General features: G+C 45.9%; 1 protein-coding gene across 7 annotated transcripts in view; it reads right to left on the bottom strand.

Annotated features, from left to right (window-relative positions):
- Window positions 1–954: 954 nt before the first annotated feature.
- Window positions 955–20966, bottom strand: part of wnk3 (WNK lysine deficient protein kinase 3) — a 34995-nt gene continuing 14983 nt past the window's right edge. For 2 of the 7 annotated variants that reach the window (XM_084552669.1, XM_084552670.1), the window contains 23 exons: window positions 18859–19031; window positions 18400–18620; window positions 17857–18014; window positions 17608–17696; window positions 17294–17513; window positions 16728–17055; window positions 16507–16622; window positions 16221–16415; window positions 12304–15723; window positions 11978–12021; window positions 11547–11682; window positions 11317–11433; window positions 11128–11229; window positions 10988–11033; window positions 10729–10881; window positions 8517–10633; window positions 8089–8335; window positions 6392–6477; window positions 5972–6312; window positions 5607–5842; window positions 5413–5508; window positions 5170–5333; window positions 955–4991 (listed from right to left, as the gene is read on the bottom strand). In XM_084552669.1, coding sequence (XP_084408795.1) covers window positions 4425–4991; window positions 5170–5333; window positions 5413–5508; window positions 5607–5842; window positions 5972–6312; window positions 6392–6477; window positions 8089–8335; window positions 8517–10633; window positions 10729–10881; window positions 10988–11033; window positions 11128–11229; window positions 11317–11433; window positions 11547–11682; window positions 11978–12021; window positions 12304–15723; window positions 16221–16415; window positions 16507–16622; window positions 16728–17055; window positions 17294–17513; window positions 17608–17696; window positions 17857–18014; window positions 18400–18620; window positions 18859–19031 — 9372 coding nt within the window. In that variant the 3' untranslated portion in view covers window positions 955–4424. Of the gene's footprint in view, window positions 4992–5169; window positions 5334–5412; window positions 5509–5606; window positions 5843–5971; window positions 6313–6391; window positions 6478–8088; window positions 8409–8516; window positions 10634–10728; window positions 10882–10987; window positions 11034–11127; window positions 11230–11316; window positions 11434–11546; window positions 11683–11977; window positions 12022–12303; window positions 15724–16220; window positions 16416–16506; window positions 16623–16727; window positions 17056–17293; window positions 17514–17607; window positions 17697–17856; window positions 18015–18399; window positions 18621–18858; window positions 19032–20966 lie in introns of those variants that run through there. The other 5 variants (XM_084552671.1, XM_084552674.1, XM_084552672.1 and 2 more) reach the window with 5 other exon arrangements.

Genomic DNA, 20966 nt, shown 5'->3' with positions numbered 1-20966 from the left:
AATATAGTTACCTAACTTCAACTTCAATTTCAGTTACCTAACTTTTGAGTTTCAATTTAAAAACGTGTTTAAAAATTACAGGAGAGATACATTATATAAAAGAAAAATTATAATTAGTGGAAAGTCTTTTTCTTTTTTATTAAGTTGGTGTCTACCAGTAAATCTTGCATTTGTCTGTGTGTGAGCTAAAAGAGTTCACCATATGCCTCACCTGTTGCTTTTGTTGGCAGACAAGTCATCAAAGTTAAATCCCAGGGTACTCAACTCAACTCAACTTTATTTATAAAGCACTTTAAAAACAACCACAGCTGAAACAAAGTGCAGTACATAGGTAAGACAAACTATTAAAAACAATAAAACTATAAAAACACTAAAAGCACTAAACAAAAGCACAAAAACAGGGTCTCATGCTGGGTTGAAAGCCAAGGAATAAAAATGGGATTTAAGACAAGTTTTAAAAATGGACAGTGAAGGGGCTCGTCTGATGTGCAGTGGTAGGTCGTTCCACAATTTGGGAGCAGCAACAGAGAAAGCTCTGTCCCCTCTTAGCTTCCTCTTAGACCTCGGTACCTCTAGGAGCAGCTGATCAGCTGACCTGAGACACAGAGCAGAAGTGTAAGGATGGAAAGGCTCAGAGAGGTAAGGTGGAGTGAGACCATTTAAAGATTTAAAAGCAAATAAAAGAATCTTAAAATGAACTCTAAAATGCACAGGCAGCCAGTGGAGGGAGGCCAGAATGGGAGTTATGTGCTCCCTCTTACGTCCTCCAGTTAAGAGACGAGCAGCCGCATTCTGGACTAACTGGAAACGTGCAAGGGATGACTGGCTGACCCCAAAATAAAGTGCGTTACAGTAATCCAGCCGAGATGTGATGAAGGCAACTGCCCAAGGTGAAAAAAGCTGGACTCAACCACTGCACCAATTTGCCAATCCAATTTAAAATCACTGTCCATCTTGAAGCCCAAATTTGAGACTACTGGCTTTACATAAGATGACAAGGGGCCCAAATCAACAGGGTAGGGTTCACAGATGCCACTGGGACCAAACACCATCGCTTCTGTTTTATTTTCATTATAATAATAGGAGCGGTTTGAGCGAGAAGGCATCCTTCTTCTTTAGTGGCACATATATCTGACTTTCATCAGCATTACCAGTGAAAGGAAATGCCATGCTTTCTTAGGATGGAACCCAGAGGCAGTAGATACAATGAAAAAGGCAGGGGCCCTAAAACTGAACCCTGTGGAACCCCATATGAGAGGTCGAGAACTGACTGCCCTATACTTGGAAGGACCTCTTTAAAGAAGTGAGGAGGGACAGAGTCACAGGGAGAGCCTGATGGCTTAATATGGGTGACCACATCTTCTAAAAACAACTGCTCAAACTTGTCAAGTCTAGTTTTTCTTCTGCGTGGAAGCTCATCCTTGTGGCTTGTGTTCATCTTTGTTTGTGTGTGTGATTCCCCAGTTTTGACGTGTGTACAACTACCCAATTGTTACCTTCATCGTCAGACAGATTATTCTTTTTAGCATCATTATTACGGTCACACCTTCACTGCTCACATTTGTTTTAGATATACCATGACCTGGATTGCTGTGGCTCCTCACAGACTTGCACACAGTTCTTTCAGTAATGACACAAACTCTCTGAATACTTCTCGTTGGGCCGTGAAGCTCACAACCAAATGCCACACTACGGCCCGCGTCTGTATCACAGTCTGGTGTGCCCCCTCAAACCTCCACAGTTAACCACTGTGGTCTACACAAGCGCTTCACCTGCCAAGTATAACCGCTTCACGCAAAACACATGCACACCACATTGTAATTTGATGTTTGACATCATTTATTTTGATTAGTAACAAAACATAAATAAAATCAACAGTAGAATTAGTTACAATTTACAGAGGCTAAATCATCAGTGACATACTTTATTCCTCTATGTTTTTCCTCAACAAATGTACTTTTATCATTGGTTCTCACTCATGCCATTTTGGGACTCCCCAGGTTTTAGTTGTACCTAAATGTATAATTTTATTAAATCTGACCCAGCATGGAGGCTAGCGTCAATCAGTTATGTATCATCCTGGTTTTCAAGATTAAAAGCTGACATAAGATAATAATAATGAGAAAAATGACCTTAATATAATTTTAAAAGACCCAGGCCTATCAGGACTCAGAGAGGTATATCAAGACAGGGAGCCCCGAGTCAACAGGGATGAAAACCAGTGTTTTTTTTTCTAGTTTCAAATAACCTCTGAATTATTGTGATGAGTACACAATTTTACAATTTGTACAACCCCATTCCAAAATACAAAAATAATCTTTATCTTTTAGATAACATTTTGGTAACACTTCAAGGACAAAGCCAGCTCATGAATCACGGTCATTAAGCCGCAGCTTGTTAGATACATGTTAGTATCAGACATGACAGTACAGTATCTCACCTTCACTAATAATCAACTACGTCTGTGAAAATGTGGGTAGTCTTGAAAAGCAACAAATAGAAACAGAAAACTGGCATCATCTAGATTATGCAGTCTCTGAACAACCATAACCTTTTAGCTTGAACTACTGCTCCTGAACCGTGTTCCGTGTTTCATATGTCTTTGACTCACATTTAGCAGTCTCCTGTTTTCTGTGGCACACAAAATCTCTATCATTGATAAAACAGAAATGCAGCTTTGACTACAGGCTACTCATTACATTAAAAAAAAAAATGTATTAACGCCCGACCATCAGTGGTCAAATGTGTGTATGGCTAAGTGCACTCATAAGCCAATAAAATGTACAGTAATATATCAGCTGCTGATACATTACTTTACATCTACAGATGAAGTTTAGAAATAGAGGAATGGGACATTTTTGACTTGAGGAAACTTTTAGTGGTGCGCATAAAAGCACAGTTATGGCCCACATTTCAGCTTCTGATCGATGCATTTTTACTGACTGCCTAAAGTCAAAGACTAAATAATTCACAGCTGAAATAAGGAATTTGTGCAATGCACAAAGAAAGCTGACAAATAGGCAAGTGAGGATCCCACAACAGTGTTGAACATCAAACTTACAATCAAGTAAGTGAGCACATGATCCAAGACCTCACTTGTCTTTGTTTCTAGGGGAAAAGCGAGCAGGAGGAAACGTCTCCATTTGAGTACAATGACATGTGAGAGGCTGCGCTGACTGAAAGAAACAGGGGTGAAGTTTATAATGCAATATACCATGAGACTATCACAAAAGGTTCGCCACACAGACAAAAACACACTCACAAAAAATGCTTTAAAAGGCAATGTGGGAATAACCCTCACGGTTCCCCGCAGTCAATAATAACTTGGCAGTTTTCTTTCCTTTTCGTCTTCCGCCTCAGCGTGCCACTGATATACTTTGATATAAGGAGCTCAAACAGAAAGCAAAATGTCAAATGTGAAAGCATGTCATACTGAAAGCTACTAGTTATCTCACTGGCTGCAAATAGCAACCGTGAGGTTTGCGACTTTGCAGCAAGCAGTTTGCACTCAGGCCAAATCGAGTCAGTCACAGGCTCATGCAGTCTTGGGAGTGTAGCCGGGTCATCACTGATCACATATTTCAAATTTAACTCAAATTCATTTGATCACGTTTCAAACATTAAACGATACAAATTAAGCACATGCTGCACCGAACACGACACTGCAACAATGTGTTAGGTTGCACTGTGGTAATGAGGGGAGCCAGGTATGTTTACCGTGCACAACATGCTGTTTAAACTAGTATTTAATTTTTTTCCTTTGCCCGTTGTAGCGCCTTGTGCTGTTTAGGACAACAGTTTAAAAAGACCATGAAAAAAATCCTCTATGCGTCTGGTATCCGCTCAGTCACTGCGCCCCTACAAAAATAGTTTATGCCTTGCAGACGAATCAATACAATACGTGCTGATCGATTTAGATGACCATTACTAATTGCACTTTTAAAGTTGATAGTCCTCTCACTGTAAGCATTGACAAATTAAACACTGTTGAATATTTAGTCCTTCTGGTCTCTGCTCAGGGAGATTTCAGGTCCAGCTGAGTTGGGTTGCGAACAAAAACATGACTGTTAGTTTGTGTCCGAGGACAAACTGCAGGTGATATGTACTCAGGTAATCCATAAACGCTCAACCACACTCATAAATGCACACACACATACATTAAAGACTTTATACACCTCAACATCCAAACATTTGATTCATAACCCGCCGTCTTCTGTGTTCCATACTACCCTCTATCTACACATCTTTCTCTCACATTCATTTCCCCCCCATCTTAAACACTGGAATCCATGTATTCATTGCAGTCACAACTCTCTCACGTAAACACAGAACTAACACTCCAAATGGATCTGCTTCACGTCCTGACCCACTTAATACTTCCATCTCTTGGATCTGTGCATCACCTCACAACACTTTGCTTGGTTTCATTTCTGTCCCAGAGGAAGAGTAGAGGTGGAGGGTGTGGGGTGAATTTTGGCACTGGAAGGTAGAGCAGCAGAAGAGCAAGAGGAGGAGCAGGTGGTGGAGGATGAGGAACAGGAGCAAAATGCCGTCGCCGTGGCGGCAGTGCTATCTGTGGGAGCAGCGGTGCCACTGCCAGGTAGCAGAGGCGCGGCTGTGGACACCGGTGATGTGGGATTTTGGGAAGGCAGCAGCGGTTGACTTTGAGGGGGCAGCTGGGCGGTGGGTTGTGTCTGTGACAGTGACTGGGACTGTGTGGGAGTTTGCATCCGGGGCTGGGGTATTTGCTGGCGGAGCGGGGACTGCTGATAGGTCAGCTGCTGGAGGGGGCGAGACTGATGGAGGTGCAAACTCTGCTGCAGCTGTGGCGCTTGAGCCATGTGCGTTTGTTGCGGTGGTCCCGGAGGTTGCATGGTGGACAGGCCCCCTCCACCCGTGTAAGAAGGGGTGGGCGCCCCGGTCAAGCTGGCAGGGGTCGCGGGGGCCTGGGGGTTCAGTTGTGCCACTGGAAACCAACCTGGTGGAGTCACCTGCAATTAATATAGTAATGAACGCTGAGGGAATCTGAAAATGTAAAATAACGTTTTGCTGCTGTTGGCGATTCAGTCGTTAATAATCTGAAAGTAGTGTTGGATTGTTTGTTTGTTCAGCAACTAAAATCTAGATCATTCCTAAAAATGTGACGCACATTATAGCGTGTCCTCCTACCTCTGCTGACTGGCTCCAGCCTCCCAGTTCCTGCACCTGCTGAATCTGCTTGATCTGATTCAGCGACGGCTTGGGCGGGACGGGGCCCACCGCCTCTTTCGTCCAATTATCAACCAGTTTGTGCAGCTCATCCGTGAATGTGCTTTTTCTCAGAGGACTGTGATCTGCGGAGGAACGAGGTGACTCATCACATCGCTGATCGGAATGAATGGCTTCATTTGGCACTATTATGACAAACTGTACCTCTTCTGGCAGGCAGTGAAGTGCGGTGCTCTTGGTTGCAGTACAGCGACAGCTTATTCTGTTCACCCCCTGAAAAACTACTTGACTGCTGAATCCCTAGATGAGACATAAAAGAAGCAGTTGTACAGTAATTATTAGAAAAAAAAAAGAAGAAGAAGGGATAATGAGAAAGAGGGAACTGGTTAAAGCCTTACCGGAGTGCGTAACTCCATTGTTGTCCATGTGAGAGTGAGGCCGGGACCGAAGCTTTGTTTTGGATGGTCTGGGCCGACGAGGAGAGAGGAGAGGAGGTGCTGCAGGAAGAGGAGAGGTTCGAGACAGGGAGACGGGCAAACTCTGCCTTTGGTCTTTGAGGGAACGAAGCTGTCTGTATAGCTCCTGAAGCTCCCTGTTCTGCTGAGCCTGAAGGGAAACCACCTCTTTGATGTGCCTGTAGAGGAGAAGATTTATTTTTTATCCCCATCGAGCAAGAATAACAACAAAGAAACATGACGTTAAAAAATCCAATAAATTAAGTAACACTTTGTCTAAAGCTACATTTTTCCTCCCCCTGACTTACTTCTCTCTGAGCTTGTGTAGTTCTTTTCTCAGGTCTTCATCCTCCAGCTCACTCTCGTTGTCGTCGTCGTCGCTGCTGCCCAGTGGTGAGTGGGCGTGCCCGTGACCTCGAGGCAGGTGGGCCGCCGACGGGGTCCTTCTGCTTTCTTCTTTATCCCCGTCCCTTGCCCGAGATTTCCTCCTCTCCCTCTCCAAATCGGGAGACACGGGGGAGCTGTCAGTGTGCCTGTCCTCTTTCTTCGTCTCAGTCTGACTCACAGAGAATCGTCCCACTTTCCTGTGAGAGCCACTTTGGCCCGACGGCACTTCCTTTGGGGGAGAGGTCTGGGGCACTGGAGTCACCTGATGACAGAGGATGTATCAGACAGTCGGTGCTTGTTCAGACTAATAAGACAAAAAAAATCTGCATGTCTTCGCCTACCTGAAAGCGTCCTTTGCGTGACTGAGGTGGATTTAGCGGTGCCGCCTCCTTCTCATCTCTAAGCGCCTGACTGCTTGAATGTCCATCTGATAAAGAGACAGGGATGAAAAACAAAAAAAAAAAAAAAAGGGAAGACGAGGACACAAGAATACACATGTAAAAGAAGCACATACATGATGACACAGACACACATAAAAGCAATAAACACAGAAAAATGCACATGACAGTAACGTACATGACAAACGGGTGCACACAGACAGACGTGGGGCACAAACACAAAGGCACAATGTTAAAAAAGTATCACCCAATATCACACATCGTAACCAACTCTGCGACTTACATAGCTTGCATGCAGATCTATGAAATGTGTAAATGTCCTGTTGATGTCATTGTTAAAATCATAAACAGTAAACCGAAGAACACATTTATATTGTGAATGTAAACTGCATCAAGGAAACATGTGTTGGGCGTGTGGGGAGGAGTGGTAAATGCTTGTTACATTAAAAACAAGTGTAGTAAGGAAAAAAATAATTAACAAATCATATTGTGAAATGGCATTTAAAAAAAGAAAGAACAGTGTACCCCGCCCACCCACACATCCACTCTCATTCTCACTGACTCACTCACATACCAGACAACACAGCCCAGTATCACTGCTGAGATCCGTGCCCAGATCCACAGTGATAGTGGTCAGAGTGTTTGATATTTGGGATTACTACATTAGAGATGCGTGTACACGGATAAATACAGCATTGTTTTAAGATAAACGTCACATAAAAATGAACATAAAGGTGCTCAGCATGATGTAGGTGTTACTTACAGACAATGAATGGTCCGTTATTAGTCACGTGTGTAGAAAATAACATACATGCTCATGCATGTGCACTTGCAAACATATAAACACAAATACATGCAGGGAAGCTAAAATACTTGAACAGCACAATAAAGCTTAAAGCACGATAAGGCCTACTCTTATCTACAGAAACTCATATATGTAGGTAATATATGATGTATAGTAAAATAGCATGACTGTCTGAGGCTACACAGAAAGCGTACACATAATCTGAACGCCGACTGATTAGATAATACCAGCTTAGCAACCTAGCATCTTATCTGTATAGTTGTACGGTGCTGTCTACACTGAGCCAGCGGGTGGAGATGAGGTGGTTGCTGTCTGCGGTGCCTGTGGACTTGGGGCAATGAAGGTGTGGGGTGTGGGTGTGGGGTGTCACATGAAGGGATACGTTTCCGGGGCACAGGTACAGCTGGGCTTTACTCCAGAGCTCATCTGTACCGGGAGGGCATCAGATTTCCAATGCCGACCACTTCCTACACTGTCCCAAGCTCCCACCCTCCTCTACTCTCCGCTCGTTCTCGCCCCCGAGTGAGTAATCCATGCAAAAAGAAAGATTGGCAAGACAATGAAATTTAGTAAAAATGAATTTAGAGGGGGAAAAAAAAGACAATTATGTATGCAACAATGCCAGCAGTGACATTACATGGGGACTATAGTCAAATAAAAATATATAAAACAGAATGACTTAGCTGTAAACATTAACTTTTATTAATTCTGGAGGGTTAAAAAAGTTGGACTATGTTAAAACTAGTACTAGATATTAGATTTAGGTCCATGCCCCAACATCCCATTCTCTCTCTTTCGCTCTCTCTCTCTCGCTCGTTCCCTAAGAGGACGCTACCTTGCTGGACCCTGGGCTTCTTGAACAAGCTGGCGGAGTGGCGCAGTTTGCATGCCCAGTTTTTGAATTTTCGAGTCCACGATTTCTTGCTAACAGGATTTCTGATACTAGGACATGTCAGGTTTAGGCCAAAATATCCACCTCCTGCATTGTGCTGCTGCTGTCCATGCCGGAGGGGGATCGGGTGCTGATTGTGGGGCCATGATGCGTCTCCAGTGGAACTGGTGTCAGAGTGTAGGGGTACAGCCTAGAACAGGTAAGACAATTAAGAGCGGCCGCATGGAGTTGAGACGTTAGAAATTACAAGTATTTACAGACAGCTGAAAAAGAACAAAGAGGAGTCACATTTAAACACTGAAATATGAACCGCACTGCGAGAGACAAAACAGAGAGAATTTACTCAAAATCTTATCGTGGTATTCACTCACAAGAATGGTTGGTTCTCCTGGTACAGGTGGGCGCTGGGGCCCAGCAGAGTCATCCTGACTGGGAGGCAGGAGGGAGACAGGCGGGGTGGATGAGGCTGAAGTGGAGGGGAGAGATGCGCCAGGCTGCTGCTCCACTGGGCCCAGCTCCACTGAGTTGGGTACCTCTGAGGAAGCTTCCTCTCCCCCTCCCTCCCTCTCTGGGTCAGGAGAGGTGGAGGAGGAACGAGAGGTGGTGGAGGAGGTAGTGGAAGACGAGGAGTGGGGTGACGTATCTGAGGAGGAGGCAGGCGGGGGGAAAGATAAGTGGTGGAGTGACTGTGGCTCAGATGACTCATCGCCTCCTGCTGATACGGAGGCAGCTGATGTAGGGCCAGAGGCGGCTCCTCCGGCCACCGCTGCCCCAGTGCTGTACTCTTGATACAACAAGTTCCTCAACTTTTCATCCAGGGTTTTTATGCGGTTGTCTACATAATCAATTTTGGGGGGGCCTTCACTGTCTGACTCGGCAACAGAGGAAGGCTGAGCAGGTGATGGTGTCATTGTGAGGGAGAGGGTGGGCAAGGAGGCTTCACCACTGCCCAGGTGGAGAGGTGGCAGAGAGGAGTCAGAAGAAGGTTGAAAAGGGGCAGAATAGCTGCCCGTGTCCTCTGTGACACTGGTCTCTCCTGTGGACACCTCGGACTCTGACATCTGTAAGGAGGACTGTTTCTGCAGCGATAATGGCTGCTGTTTCTGTGGCGTGTCCACGGCTTTAACCATCTCCTGATGTTGCTCAGAGTGTTGCAGCTGCACCTGTGACTGTACATGGTGTTGCACCACATCAGCAGGTGCTTGGGTTTGTTGTGGAATCTGTGGTTGTGGTACAGGGCTAATGTTTAGCTGGGTCTGTTGTTGAAGAAACTGGTGACTAAGTGACTGGGGCAGCACTTGGCTTTGATCTGGTTTTAATGCAGCAGCACCCATGAACAGCTGATGTTGCTGCGGCTGTAGCTGCTGTTGCACCATTTGCTGTTGCTGTAAGTGTATTGTCTGCTGTATGTTTAACTGTTGCTGCTGTTGGTGATCAATGTGGGCCTGCTGCTGGGAAACTACAGCAGCTTGAGGTGCCATAACCTGCTGTGGCAATTGCTGTAACTGAGGCTGCTGCAACATCTGTGGGGCACACTGTGATGCTTGTTGCTGAAAGGGGGGTTGTGGGGTCTGCTGTACGGGCAGTGGTGGCAGAAACTGATGCAGAGGCACAGACTGCTGCAACAGCTCTGGATGACCTGGCAGAGGCAGCGCCGCCTGCACCTCAGGTAGGTGCTGCTGCTGAAGTGATTTTTGAATCAGCTGCTGTTGCTGCAACTGCTGGAGAGACTGCTGCAGCGGGATTTGTTCTTGGTAGACTTGCTGCTGCGATTGCTGCTGCAATTGCTGCTGCAATTGCTGCTGTTTTTGCGGTGTGGACTGCTGCACCTGTTGTTCAGCCTGCGTTACCTGCAGTTGCGCTGCTGGTACTTCCTGCTGTAATGCAGTCTGTAGTTGTGGCTGTGGTTGTGGTGGTTGTGGGGCTGGCTTGATCACCTGTGTGAATGTCTGCTGCTGCTCTATGCTAAGCTGGTTTACCACAGAAGACATTGCTGCAGCAGGAGGAGTGGAATGAAAAGTGGCTGAAGACTGGTCCACTGCAGACACGCATGGCCTTGGCGCAGTGGTCAACGTATCCCCTACACTTCGACCTACAGTGGAGCAAACACTGGTTCCGGGAGAGGTGAAGCTTTCGGGGAGGATAGTAGTGGGTGTGGGGGACACAACAGAAGGAGCAGTGGATGAGGTAGGGAAGTTAGCAGCAGCAGCAGGTATCGGTAAGGTTGAAGGAGCACTGGGAATTTGCTCAGCAGGAACTGAGGTAAGGACTAGCAAATCAAGACCACCTGAGGACGTGACAGGGACAGAGTCTGGTCCAGAGATGGTTTCAGAGGCAGCGGTGTGAGGGACAGGGGCAGCGGTGGCTGAGGGGGGGATAGGGACAGGGGCTGAGACAGTGGAAACTGGGGGGGAGGTTGCAGACAGGGTGGGTAGGGGGGTAGGAGCCATTCCAGTCAAGGACTCCAGACTCTGGGATCCTTCATTTTCTACAGCCGCGGGGAGGAACACAGAGTTAGTACCTGTTATGTTGCCAACTTAGTCATGTTAATAAGCCACAGCATGGAATCTAACGAGAGCCCACCTTTTTCCTTTTTAGGAGACTGGAGAATCCGCGGCTCTGCAGAGGGAGGTGTTGTAGCTGCTCCCTGGCTAGAAAGAGAGTCTCTATGACGAATGGTCTGGTTGATAAAGAAGCGCCAGCGTCCCACTGGGGAGGAATGAGGCACTGTGTCCGCTGAGAAACCATGAAGATAGTTGAATAGTTGTAATAGGATGACTCTGCCATTTTGTCACTATTTAGTCAATGAGAAGAAGTACAGTATGTATATCCATGAACTTACTTGTGCTAGTAGGAGTGCTCACATGTAACTGGTCAGTTGATCCAGTCTTATAAAAAGACAAAGTTTCAAATACATCATTATTCAATAAAAAAATACAGAAATGAGAGAGGAGAGAAGGTAATAGACATAAACCAGCGTACCTGTGAATGTGTCTGAAGTATTTCGTGGGCTTTTTTAACTATAGCTCTAAGCTCCTCAACAAATTTCTCTTTCTCCACGTCAAGGACAAAGTCTTCCTCCACCTACAAAGTTATGAAAATTATGTAATGGTACTTTTCAACCAACAAAATAAAGATAAAACACTAATCTGCAACACATGAGCAGTTTACCATGTAATCTGCTATGTCCTCAGGTGCATCTCCTTCGATGTCAAATTTAAATGTGACCATCTTGTTGCTATGGGTCTCCAGCTGACACTCGACCATATTGTCGCCACTGCCGGACACCTGTGAAGTACAAAGGCATATTATCATTTCATACATTTGTTATTTTAAATCTATTAATTTCTCCTGGTCTAAATTTACACTGTAAACAAATGAATGTCGCCGTTTTCTTTCACCTGGAGCATGCTCAGTTGAAACTGATGTGAAATCTTCTCAGCCCTCTGACTGGACGTTCTTCTCTGACCCTTTAATTTGTCTAATTTCCCATTCGCCAAGAGCTGCTGAGTGTCATCGCCGTTAGCTGGTACAGACCTGAGGGTGGCATACATGCATAAAAATCTTCCTTTCACACCCTTGTGGGACAGGTTGTGTCTGACTCCCTTAGGTTTGGGTACTGGATTTAGATAAATGTCATTAAACCTCAATACCTAGTTAAGGCCATTTATTAATTATATAAACAACAACTGCTCCAAGCACAAATGTGCTCAAAAACTTTGCTCATCTGATTTCTTTTTACCTTGTTAGGGAAAATTAAACGTTTTCATGTCTCCCAGTATCAGGACTTTTATCCAAAACTACAAGTAAATGATGATCAGACAAGACCTACCCAGATGAAGAATGACGGTCTGCACTTGCGGAGTTTGGACCATCCTGTAGGGAGACATGTATACACACACAAAGCACGCAGGCAGAAAGGAAAAACGCACACAAAATCATTAATCACATCAGATGCAAGTAAAGCTATAATGTGATTTAATAAAAAATATATGTTGCTCTATAACTACTTTTAATTTTATGAATCAAAGTTAGTTTGAATCAAAAAGGTGCAGTCAAAATATTTAGATACTAGTATTCTCATTCATTCCGCCAGTATGTCAGAAAGGCAAAAACATTATCTTAATTAATAATGCGAAACATTCACACTTGTTGTACCTGAGCAATGCCCAGCAGGGAAAGGTCACAGTCTTGGAGCGAAGCTTGGGACAGTTTGGGGGCATTAGAATCAAGCGATTGTAGAGTAGCGACAGGCGGAGGGGAGGTGGGTATAAAGTTGGCCTGCCCTGGTAAGGTTACCTGGGCCGCTGGTGGAGATGTAGGCAGCTCCGGAGCAGGGGCAGCAACAGGATGGTAGGATGGTAGGGATAGGAGAGATGGGAGTGATGTCGGAGGACAAGGGGTTTTTGAAGGGCTGAGGGGTATTTGTTGCGCAGGAAATGCAGCATGGGGCAGAACAGGTTGTTCAGAGACAGGTGAGTCAGTGTGTGTCTGAGTATGAGAATGAATCTGTGTCTGGAGTAGTGTCTGTGTTTGGGAGTGTATTTGGGCCTGATTGCTGGTTTGTGTGTGTGTGTGAGCTGGCAGCATGTGCTTGGCCTGGTGCTGCGGAGACGGAGGGGGACTTGCCACTAGGTGACTATAGAGGGGCAGGGACGTGCTCTGGGACTGAGGCTCAGCCACGTTACTCTGGCCTAACTGTGCAGGGGGCATGGTCACCAGATGTGAAGTGGGAGGGCACTGTGGGGGAAGGTGACTCTCATCAAGCGGTATCACGGGCTGCTTTAGTGGAGCTGGTTGTTGGATTGGAATAGGGATAGACTGTGCAGGTAACTGGGCCTGTGAAGGAGGTAGGGCTACCGGTTGCTGCACTTGAGAAAGCTTCTGCAGATGTTGCTGGTATTGCTCCGTAGACTGAGGCATAGCAGCCTGGGGGACGGGCTGAATGACTGAAGGGTCAGAAGTGCTTTCTATGATCTGCTGCTGGGCCAGAACAGCTGAATGTGGTGTTTTTTGTCCAGTAACATAAGCTTGTCCCACCTGAACAGGATGAGGAGCGGAAATTACATTTGCAGGCTCAACAACTGAACCGTCTGTCTTAGTTCCGACACTTCCGGCAGGGCCAGGAGACAGCTGATACTGGAGCACCGGCTGCTGTTGCTCCTCCTGTTTTGTAGTGTGAGTTATATCCTGCTGTACAGGTGGCATGGCTTGGTGGGTAGGTTGAGGGACATACTGAGGTGGCAGAAGGCCAGTGGCAGGGTGAGCATGTACCTGGCAAGGTGGCTGGCCTTGGGTTTGTTGCTGGAGCTGGGGCTGAATGAACGCTGGCATTTGAGTCTCATGCTGCATTTGACTGGGATGTGAAGCAGCTGGAGGCTGGATAGCGGCCTGACTTTGTTGACCCAGCATCTGTATGTCAACCTTTGGGACGTGGCCATGTACTGGTTGGGACTGAGTAAAAGATGTGTGTAGAGGCTGTATTAATGGCTGAACCTGAGTCTGTGTGGGAATGACAGGCCCCTGATAACTAGCCTGCAAAGGAATTTGCTGGGTCTGGATGACGTGCATCTGTCCCTGGATCATTGCCGCTTGAGGTGCTACCTGGGCATCACTCACAGCCTGAGGTACTTGGGCTGTGGGCTGCACTATAAACTGCACTGGGATCTGTCCTTGGCCCTTCACCTCAATTTGTCCTTGCTGAGTTAGGGGTTGAGCTGAAATAGCAGATGTCTGGACAGGGATCTGGGTAGACTGAGGGGTCATGGGGACCTGGGCCTGAGCGATAATATGAGTTTGGTGCTGAACCGTCTCAGTACCAGCTGGAGCTCCAGTGGAAACATGAGGATCCCTCACGGAGGTGAGGTGCTGCTGCTGCTGAGCAACAAATGCTTGCTGCTGCTGGATCAGTGCGACCGTTTGTTGTTGATCCATCACCTGCTGCTGAGGGACGTGAGCTGGAAACTGAGCGGGGTTTAGTCGTGAGATACACATGTGCTGCATGTCAGCAGGTTGCTGCTGAATCTGTTGCTCGCTGATGCTTTGTGGAATATGGACACTCTCTTGTTTTTCAGTTTGCTGAAGTTGAATGATTGCCACTTGTTGCTGCTGCTGCTGTTGCTGCTCTTGAATCTGTTGTTTCATCAGAGCTTGTTGCTGTAATCTCTCTGCCTGTTGTTGCTGTAAAATGATTTGTTGCTGGCGCTGTTGCTCTAACTGTTGTTGCAACAGGGCTTGCTGTTGCTCTATCTGCTGCTGGAGTTGTACTTGTTGCTGCTCTTGTTGCTGTAGCTGAGCTTTCTGCTGCAGCTGCTGCTGCTGTAAAATTAACTGTTGTTGCAAATGTTGTTGTATAAGTGCTTGTTGCTGTTCCATTTGTTGAATTAAGGCTTGCTGTTTAAATTGTTGTTCCTTTTGCTGTTGATTCTGTTGGGATTGCTGCTGCAATACAATTTGTTGCTGTTGTTGTCCACTTTGCTGTTGCTTCTCGGGTTCTTTTTGTGTACCAGCTTGGTATTGTCCAATTTGTTGATATAACTGGCTCTGCTGCTGTGCAGCGAGTTGTTGTTGTTGCTCTAACTGATGCTGTAACAGCGCTTGTTGCGGTGGCTCTTGTTTCTGTTGAATTTGAGCTTGCTGCTGTTGCTGGTCCAACAGTTGTGCTTTAACAACGGCCTGCTGCTGCTGTAGTTGGGCTTGCTGTTGTTGCTGCTGCTGTAGTTGGGCTTGCTGTTGTTGTTGATGTTGCAGTTGGGCTTGCTGTTGTTGTTGCTGTTGTAGTTGGGCTTGCTGTTGTTGCTGCTGCTGCAGTTGGGCTTGCTGCTGTTGCTGCTGTTGTTGAAGCAGTGCTTTTTGTTGCTGCTGATCAAGTTGTTGCTGGACATACAACTGATGTTGGTCAAGCAGTAAAGCCTGTTGCTGCTGCTGCTGCTGCTGCTGATGTTGCTGTAGCAGAGTCTGCTGTTGCTGAAGCTGTTGCTGTAATTGTTGTGATTGTCTCATGGTCTGTTCTCGAGGATCCCCTGTCGGTTGTTGTGTGTAAATTTGAGCTTGCTCCCCTGGCTGTTGCTGAGAAACTGGCTGAACATGTGGGACAGGTTGCTGCACATAGGTCTGCTGCTGAGGCTCAAGTTGATGTTTCTGAATGACAGTAGCTGAAAGGCTCTGTCGATGCTCTTCTGTTGGTGGCTGAGTCGCACTAATTTGTTGTTGTTCGAGCAGAGTTGCCTGGGCCTCTATTTGGTGTTGTGGCTGCTGCTGAAGGGTGGCGGTCTGGGGATCCATTCCTATCTGTTGTTGTGGGACAATAGTCTGCTGGGGGATCATGACAGGCTGTGTTTGCTGGGGTGCGGCCTGGGGAATGATGTCAGTGAGCTGTATGGGAGTGGCAGTGCGTTGGGTCTGCTGAGCATGGGGCACAATAGTCCCTGCTAGTCCAGCGGGATCACTGACTGGCATGGATGTAGTTAGAACATTTATGGGCGCTTGTGGGGACACAGGGGGGATGTATGACTGTGAGGGTGCCAATGATCCATGGGGAGTGGCAGTCTGAAATGCATCTGATGGGAATGTTTGTGACTACTCAGTGTTAATGACAGAATGATGATTGGTGTTGAAAGAAAAGGGGGAAAGAAAGTAGTAGAAAAAAATTAGGTTAAGAATAAGCTTCGGAGGAGCATAAATTATCAACACATTTGATTTTAAACATCAGGGTTTCCCACAGTGATTTATAGCAGATGTCTTGTCGGAAATATAGATCAGCCCAAACTCTTCAGACCACACGGTTTTACAGAATTTAATGCTATACTACTAATTTGTTGCATCTGACCACCTCTGCTAACCTGCTACCTGGGGGAAACCCTGTACAGTGCACACCCAGATGCTCAATCTCAGAAGATTATAAGGACGATTTGTGGTGCCGTAAATTGTTATTTGAGGGGAAAGAACCCAACTGCGGGATCATGAGCTTTGCAAAGTCAAAACCTTTGTTACTCTCATCAACAATGATGTTAAATATAGTAGCCCTAGTTGAACGTGGCTTTCACTTCAATGCAATGTTTTATCACTGTTTTCACCTGAAAATATTGTTGTGGTACACTTGGTGATACCTGTGGAACCATGGTACTGGGTTGAAGAAATGTCTGACCAGCAGGTCCCCCTCCACTTTGGCCTATGGGCATGCTGGACATACTAACACTCTGTCCAAGAGGCACATTTGGAACACTTTCACCAACGGGGAGCATCTGAGGATGCGCCAATGCTCCCGTGCTCTGTAGCACAAGAAAATAAGCAATGAAATTAGTCAAATAATAATTAATGAATGAATGAGTTGGTTATCATTTGTCAGTAGAATAAACCTACAGATGCAATAGAGGAGAGAGAAGCCTGGGAGAGGGTGTATGAGTCCCCCTGCTGAGAGTACGCCTGGCTCTGACCACTTGCACAAGATTCACAGCTGACAGACCCAACACTCTCACCTTCAAAGTGTAAGACAAAAAAAAAAGAAGGATAATGCAAAATATACACACTCTGTAAAATCCTAATATTCATTTTTGAAGAAAATAAAAACGCTCATTATCTACCTGGCAAACTAAGTGTCGTGCCACTGAAAATATGCTGCTGCCTGACATGCTGGTCCACTTCAGGCAGCTCCTCGGACTCCTGCACACCGCCTCCTCCTCCTTCTCCTCCCCCCGTCTGTCCAGCTGCCCCTTGCCCCAGGGACAGTGGGCAAGAGGGATGAGAAAAGCTATAGGAGGTGAGAGTGGAGTCTCTTCGCTCTTCAAAGCCCTGCTGCTGAAGGAGCTGCTGCTGCCGACGCTCCCTTGACTTCTTGATAAGATTTACCCTGTCCCGGATGGATTTTCCCACCACCTTGGCATCACTCTCGTGGAAGAAGCCTGACTTCACCTGTGTTGGGAGAGGGAAAGCGAGAGAGACAAAGAGAGAGTAATTAATTAATGGGTAGCTGCGGGCAGAGAGAATCTAGGTCAGAACGGGCTGATAAACGAGCTTAAGTTTTACCCCCACCTGACCTTCATTCAAGCTTTAGAGCATCAAAGCCTTTTCCCAGTCTTCCCCTATCACATATGTGACACCTATGAACCCTCTTTGTACTCCTCAGGCATCAGTCATCGGTGAGTCTTACCATCTCCAGGGCCACTTCCTCAGCGCTATCGTTCTCCAGATCATAACTGAACTCGATGGCCTCGTTGTCCTTGTGCTTCCCCTTCAGCTTCTTGGGCTCTTCAACCCAAATCCGGAGAGCCAGACAGTCTTGGGTGCCTGTGTCCTCCTCTGCCAGCTCCACCCGGACTCCTGTGTCCTCCCCAAAGAATGCGTGGTTCAAGAGGTCCCTGATAGAGAGTCTGTCAAGGGAGGAGCAACATATAGTGAAATCAGGTTGTTGATCAGTAATTCTGCATGAGAGAGTGTAATGTTACGAAAGCAAAACCTGCTTACCTCTGGCTTTTGTTCTGTCGAATGCACCCTTCAATTATCTCTTTAATCTCTGGGTCATTCACTTTATCAAAGCTGGCTGGCTTTATGCCCTGCAGAAAAAGTAATGGGAACTTAATTGTATGTAGCAGGTATTCGTTTTCTGGACAATTTTCACAACGGAACCAGAAAGTTCGGATCCCATTTAAATAAAATAACATCCCCACAAATGTGCCAAATTTGAATGACAGTAACGTCACCAAAGACACTCACACTTGTGACTTTGCGATAGATCTGAGCAGCATTTTGGCACTCAGAGTAGGGGTATTCTGAAGTAGCCATCTCCAGCATGCACATCCCAAAGGCATACACGTCCACAGACTCGTCATAGTGCTCCTCATACATCTCCGGGGCCATGAACTCCGGGGTACCTGTTAAGACCAGACAGAGGTGCCTAATTTGTAACAACCCACATGGCTCTGCAGACTCCAGTCTGTCCAAGTTTAAGGGAAGAATATAAAGTCTCTCGAAACTCTGATAACAATCTTCGTGGCGACTGCGCTCGATTCTTGAGTTAAATCTATTGAGTTGCTCACTGTGCAACATCTCATCAGTGGTCTCTGTTTATGTTAAGTGCTCAAATTGATTTTAGAGTGACTCCGTCAGTTATAATCTATATTCCTACTTCTGGTAGCTGAGGACCTCTGAACGGTGCAAAATGCTGAGCAAAGATTATGTACAGGCCTCGAACCCGTAGAGCCACTTTATGCTTCTGTCATTTCTCTGAACAGTAGTTGGACTGTACGTGTAGCCTACCTATGACACTCTTGGCAAATGAGGTCCTCATTAGAGTGGCCAGTCCCAGGTCGCCTATCTTGACAGAGCCTGTGGGGCCTGTTATGAAGATGTTGTCACACTTGAGGTCCCGGTGAACAATTGGCGGGGTCCTGGTGTGAAGGAAGTGGAGGCCCTTGAGGATTTGCCGACACCAGCTCCTTAGGACCTTGGGTTTCATCACCTTAAAACGCTTCAGGTAACTATGGAGAGAGGGCAAATGCAGTTAAAACTCAAGAGAAGACTGTAATTAACCACTGATACTGTGATCACAGATGACTTCACTCCAAGAAACTGATCTACATTTTCTTTAAACGTGGCCTGTGATGTATTGTTTTAAAGTTGCTTCAAATAACAAAAAATTAGACTATGGCTAAAAGACACAATAACGATGAGCTGTAATTGGGTGAAAATGAACAGATATAATCAAGTCATACTAACGTTTTGAGGGTTCCCGATGTCATCAGTTCAGTGACCAGTACGATGCACTTCTTGCCGCGGAGCACAGACTCCCAGGAATCATAGAACCGGACGATGTTGGGGTGCTGAAGCCCCTTCAGCATCTCTGCCTCCTCCTTGAAGCGTTGCTGCTCCGCCTTGGTCAGCTTGCGGTCCTGAGGTGAGAGGTGCATAACATGTCACATTCATTCATGACATGAATGTAAATATTTGGTTTCCTGTTTACTGGCCGGCAATTGCAAAAATGCAAACACTGCACCATTTATTTAGAGAGGCCAAAACATCACGAGGCAACAACGCGCACACCTTAAGCCTTGTGATTGCGCAGTAACACCTGCTACCACTAGATGGCACTAGCAATACAGAGATGCAGCAGCGCTAAGACAACACCCAAGCCATAGCTTTATAAAACACATTTCTGCTGCATCTGCCACACATCCCCAGTATGGCGGACAGAATGGACGAAATCCAATTCACTGGCACACGCAGCAACTCATAAGAGAAAGCCACTGACTAATCCCTCAGTTAAATACTGGCGCATAGGTTATTTATACAACTTAAGGCTCATACATGTAATAAAGTGTAGGTGTTCCCCTGCACAATGAAAAAATAATGCATATTTATTATTACGAATCTTTATTTTTATGTATTCATGACACGGGTGCTTTTATCAATAACATACGGTGTAGTCACACAAAAAATAAACATGTTTTTAAATGTCATTCAATCGAAAAAATATAGAGTTCATGAAAATATATATATATATGTATATGACATGGCAGTGATGTGACGTTAAGAGAACATAATACTGACAATCAGGGCATTTTACAGCGGAGGAAATCTCGGCCGGCGCCACTAAGTCAGTGTATATTTTTAGACTTGTCATGAGCAACTGTTGTGTCTGCTATACCCATGTGCATCAAAAACAAAGCTTCTTAGTCTGTGGTCCTTTGACCTTTCTTGACCTTGTGACCTGCTATTCAGGGGCATTAAGGACGCCTTAATGGAGAACCCAAAGTTCATTGCCATGGGGTTTAACAACAGTTTGGCCATTTACATAAAAGGAAGCATTAAACAAAGGAAAAAACAATACAGCGTGTCTGACTTAATATCTGGGACGGAGTCGGATGGCAGCCGTGTCACAACCAGACCCCACTATAAATAGCAGTCATCATAACACTGGCTTTCCACTGATCAATTCCATCGATGTTGAGGCAGAGTACTGTGGATATCTGAATGCACATAAACGGATTTCCATGTAATGTCTTTTTCTCTGACCGTATTTATACATACACTTACACTGATCAGCCACAACATTATGACCACTGACAGGAGAAGTAAACAACACTGACCATCTTGTGAAAACACAATGTTCTGCTGGGAAACCTCTGGATAGGACATTCATGCGGCTGTTACTTAGACATGTACCACCCCGCTTAGACCAGACCAGGCACCCCCCACCCCATAGCAATTACACTCCTTGATGGCAGCAGACATGACACAGGCACACACACAAAAACAGTTTAGGAACAACTAAAAAAAAACATGAAAAACAGCACAAGGTGTTGACCTGGCCTCCAAATTCACTAGATCCCACTGGAACAAGTCTGATACACAGAGGCCCCTCCCCACAACCCATAGGACCCAAACGCCCCCACTAACAACACTGTGTTGCCAGACAACACAGGACACCCTCAGAAGGCCCATGTCTATTCTCTGATGAGTCACAACTGTTTTGGAGGCACAAGGGAAACGCACACAATATTAGGAAGGTGGTCCTAATGTTGTGGCTGATCGGTATATATATATATATTAAATGTTTCTTCCTGCCTTAGAAGCCTCTGCTTCTCTTCAAATTTATGTCCCTGCTTAATATTTTCAGTGATCTTTTGCTCTCTGTGTCTATACTGGCTCAGTGTCCTTTTCTGGAAATACTGGCGAAGGCGATCTCTTCACTCCTCCCCTCTCAACAGGGAAGTAGCATCAACAAAAAGCCTGCTCCTTGTTGCGCTACCATTTCTAAGAATAACTTGCCCAGTCGAGCCTGCCCTCATACCTTCATTCCTTGACACCAAATACCTTGTTAAGTT

The sequence above is a fragment of the Chelon labrosus genome (assembly GCF_963514085.1).
Source record: "Chelon labrosus genome assembly, chromosome: 10".
NCBI classification, from domain to species: Eukaryota; Metazoa; Chordata; class Actinopteri; order Mugiliformes; family Mugilidae; genus Chelon; species Chelon labrosus.
Note: the sequence above shows the minus strand (reverse complement) of the source record. Positions and strands in the feature narration are given on the sequence as shown.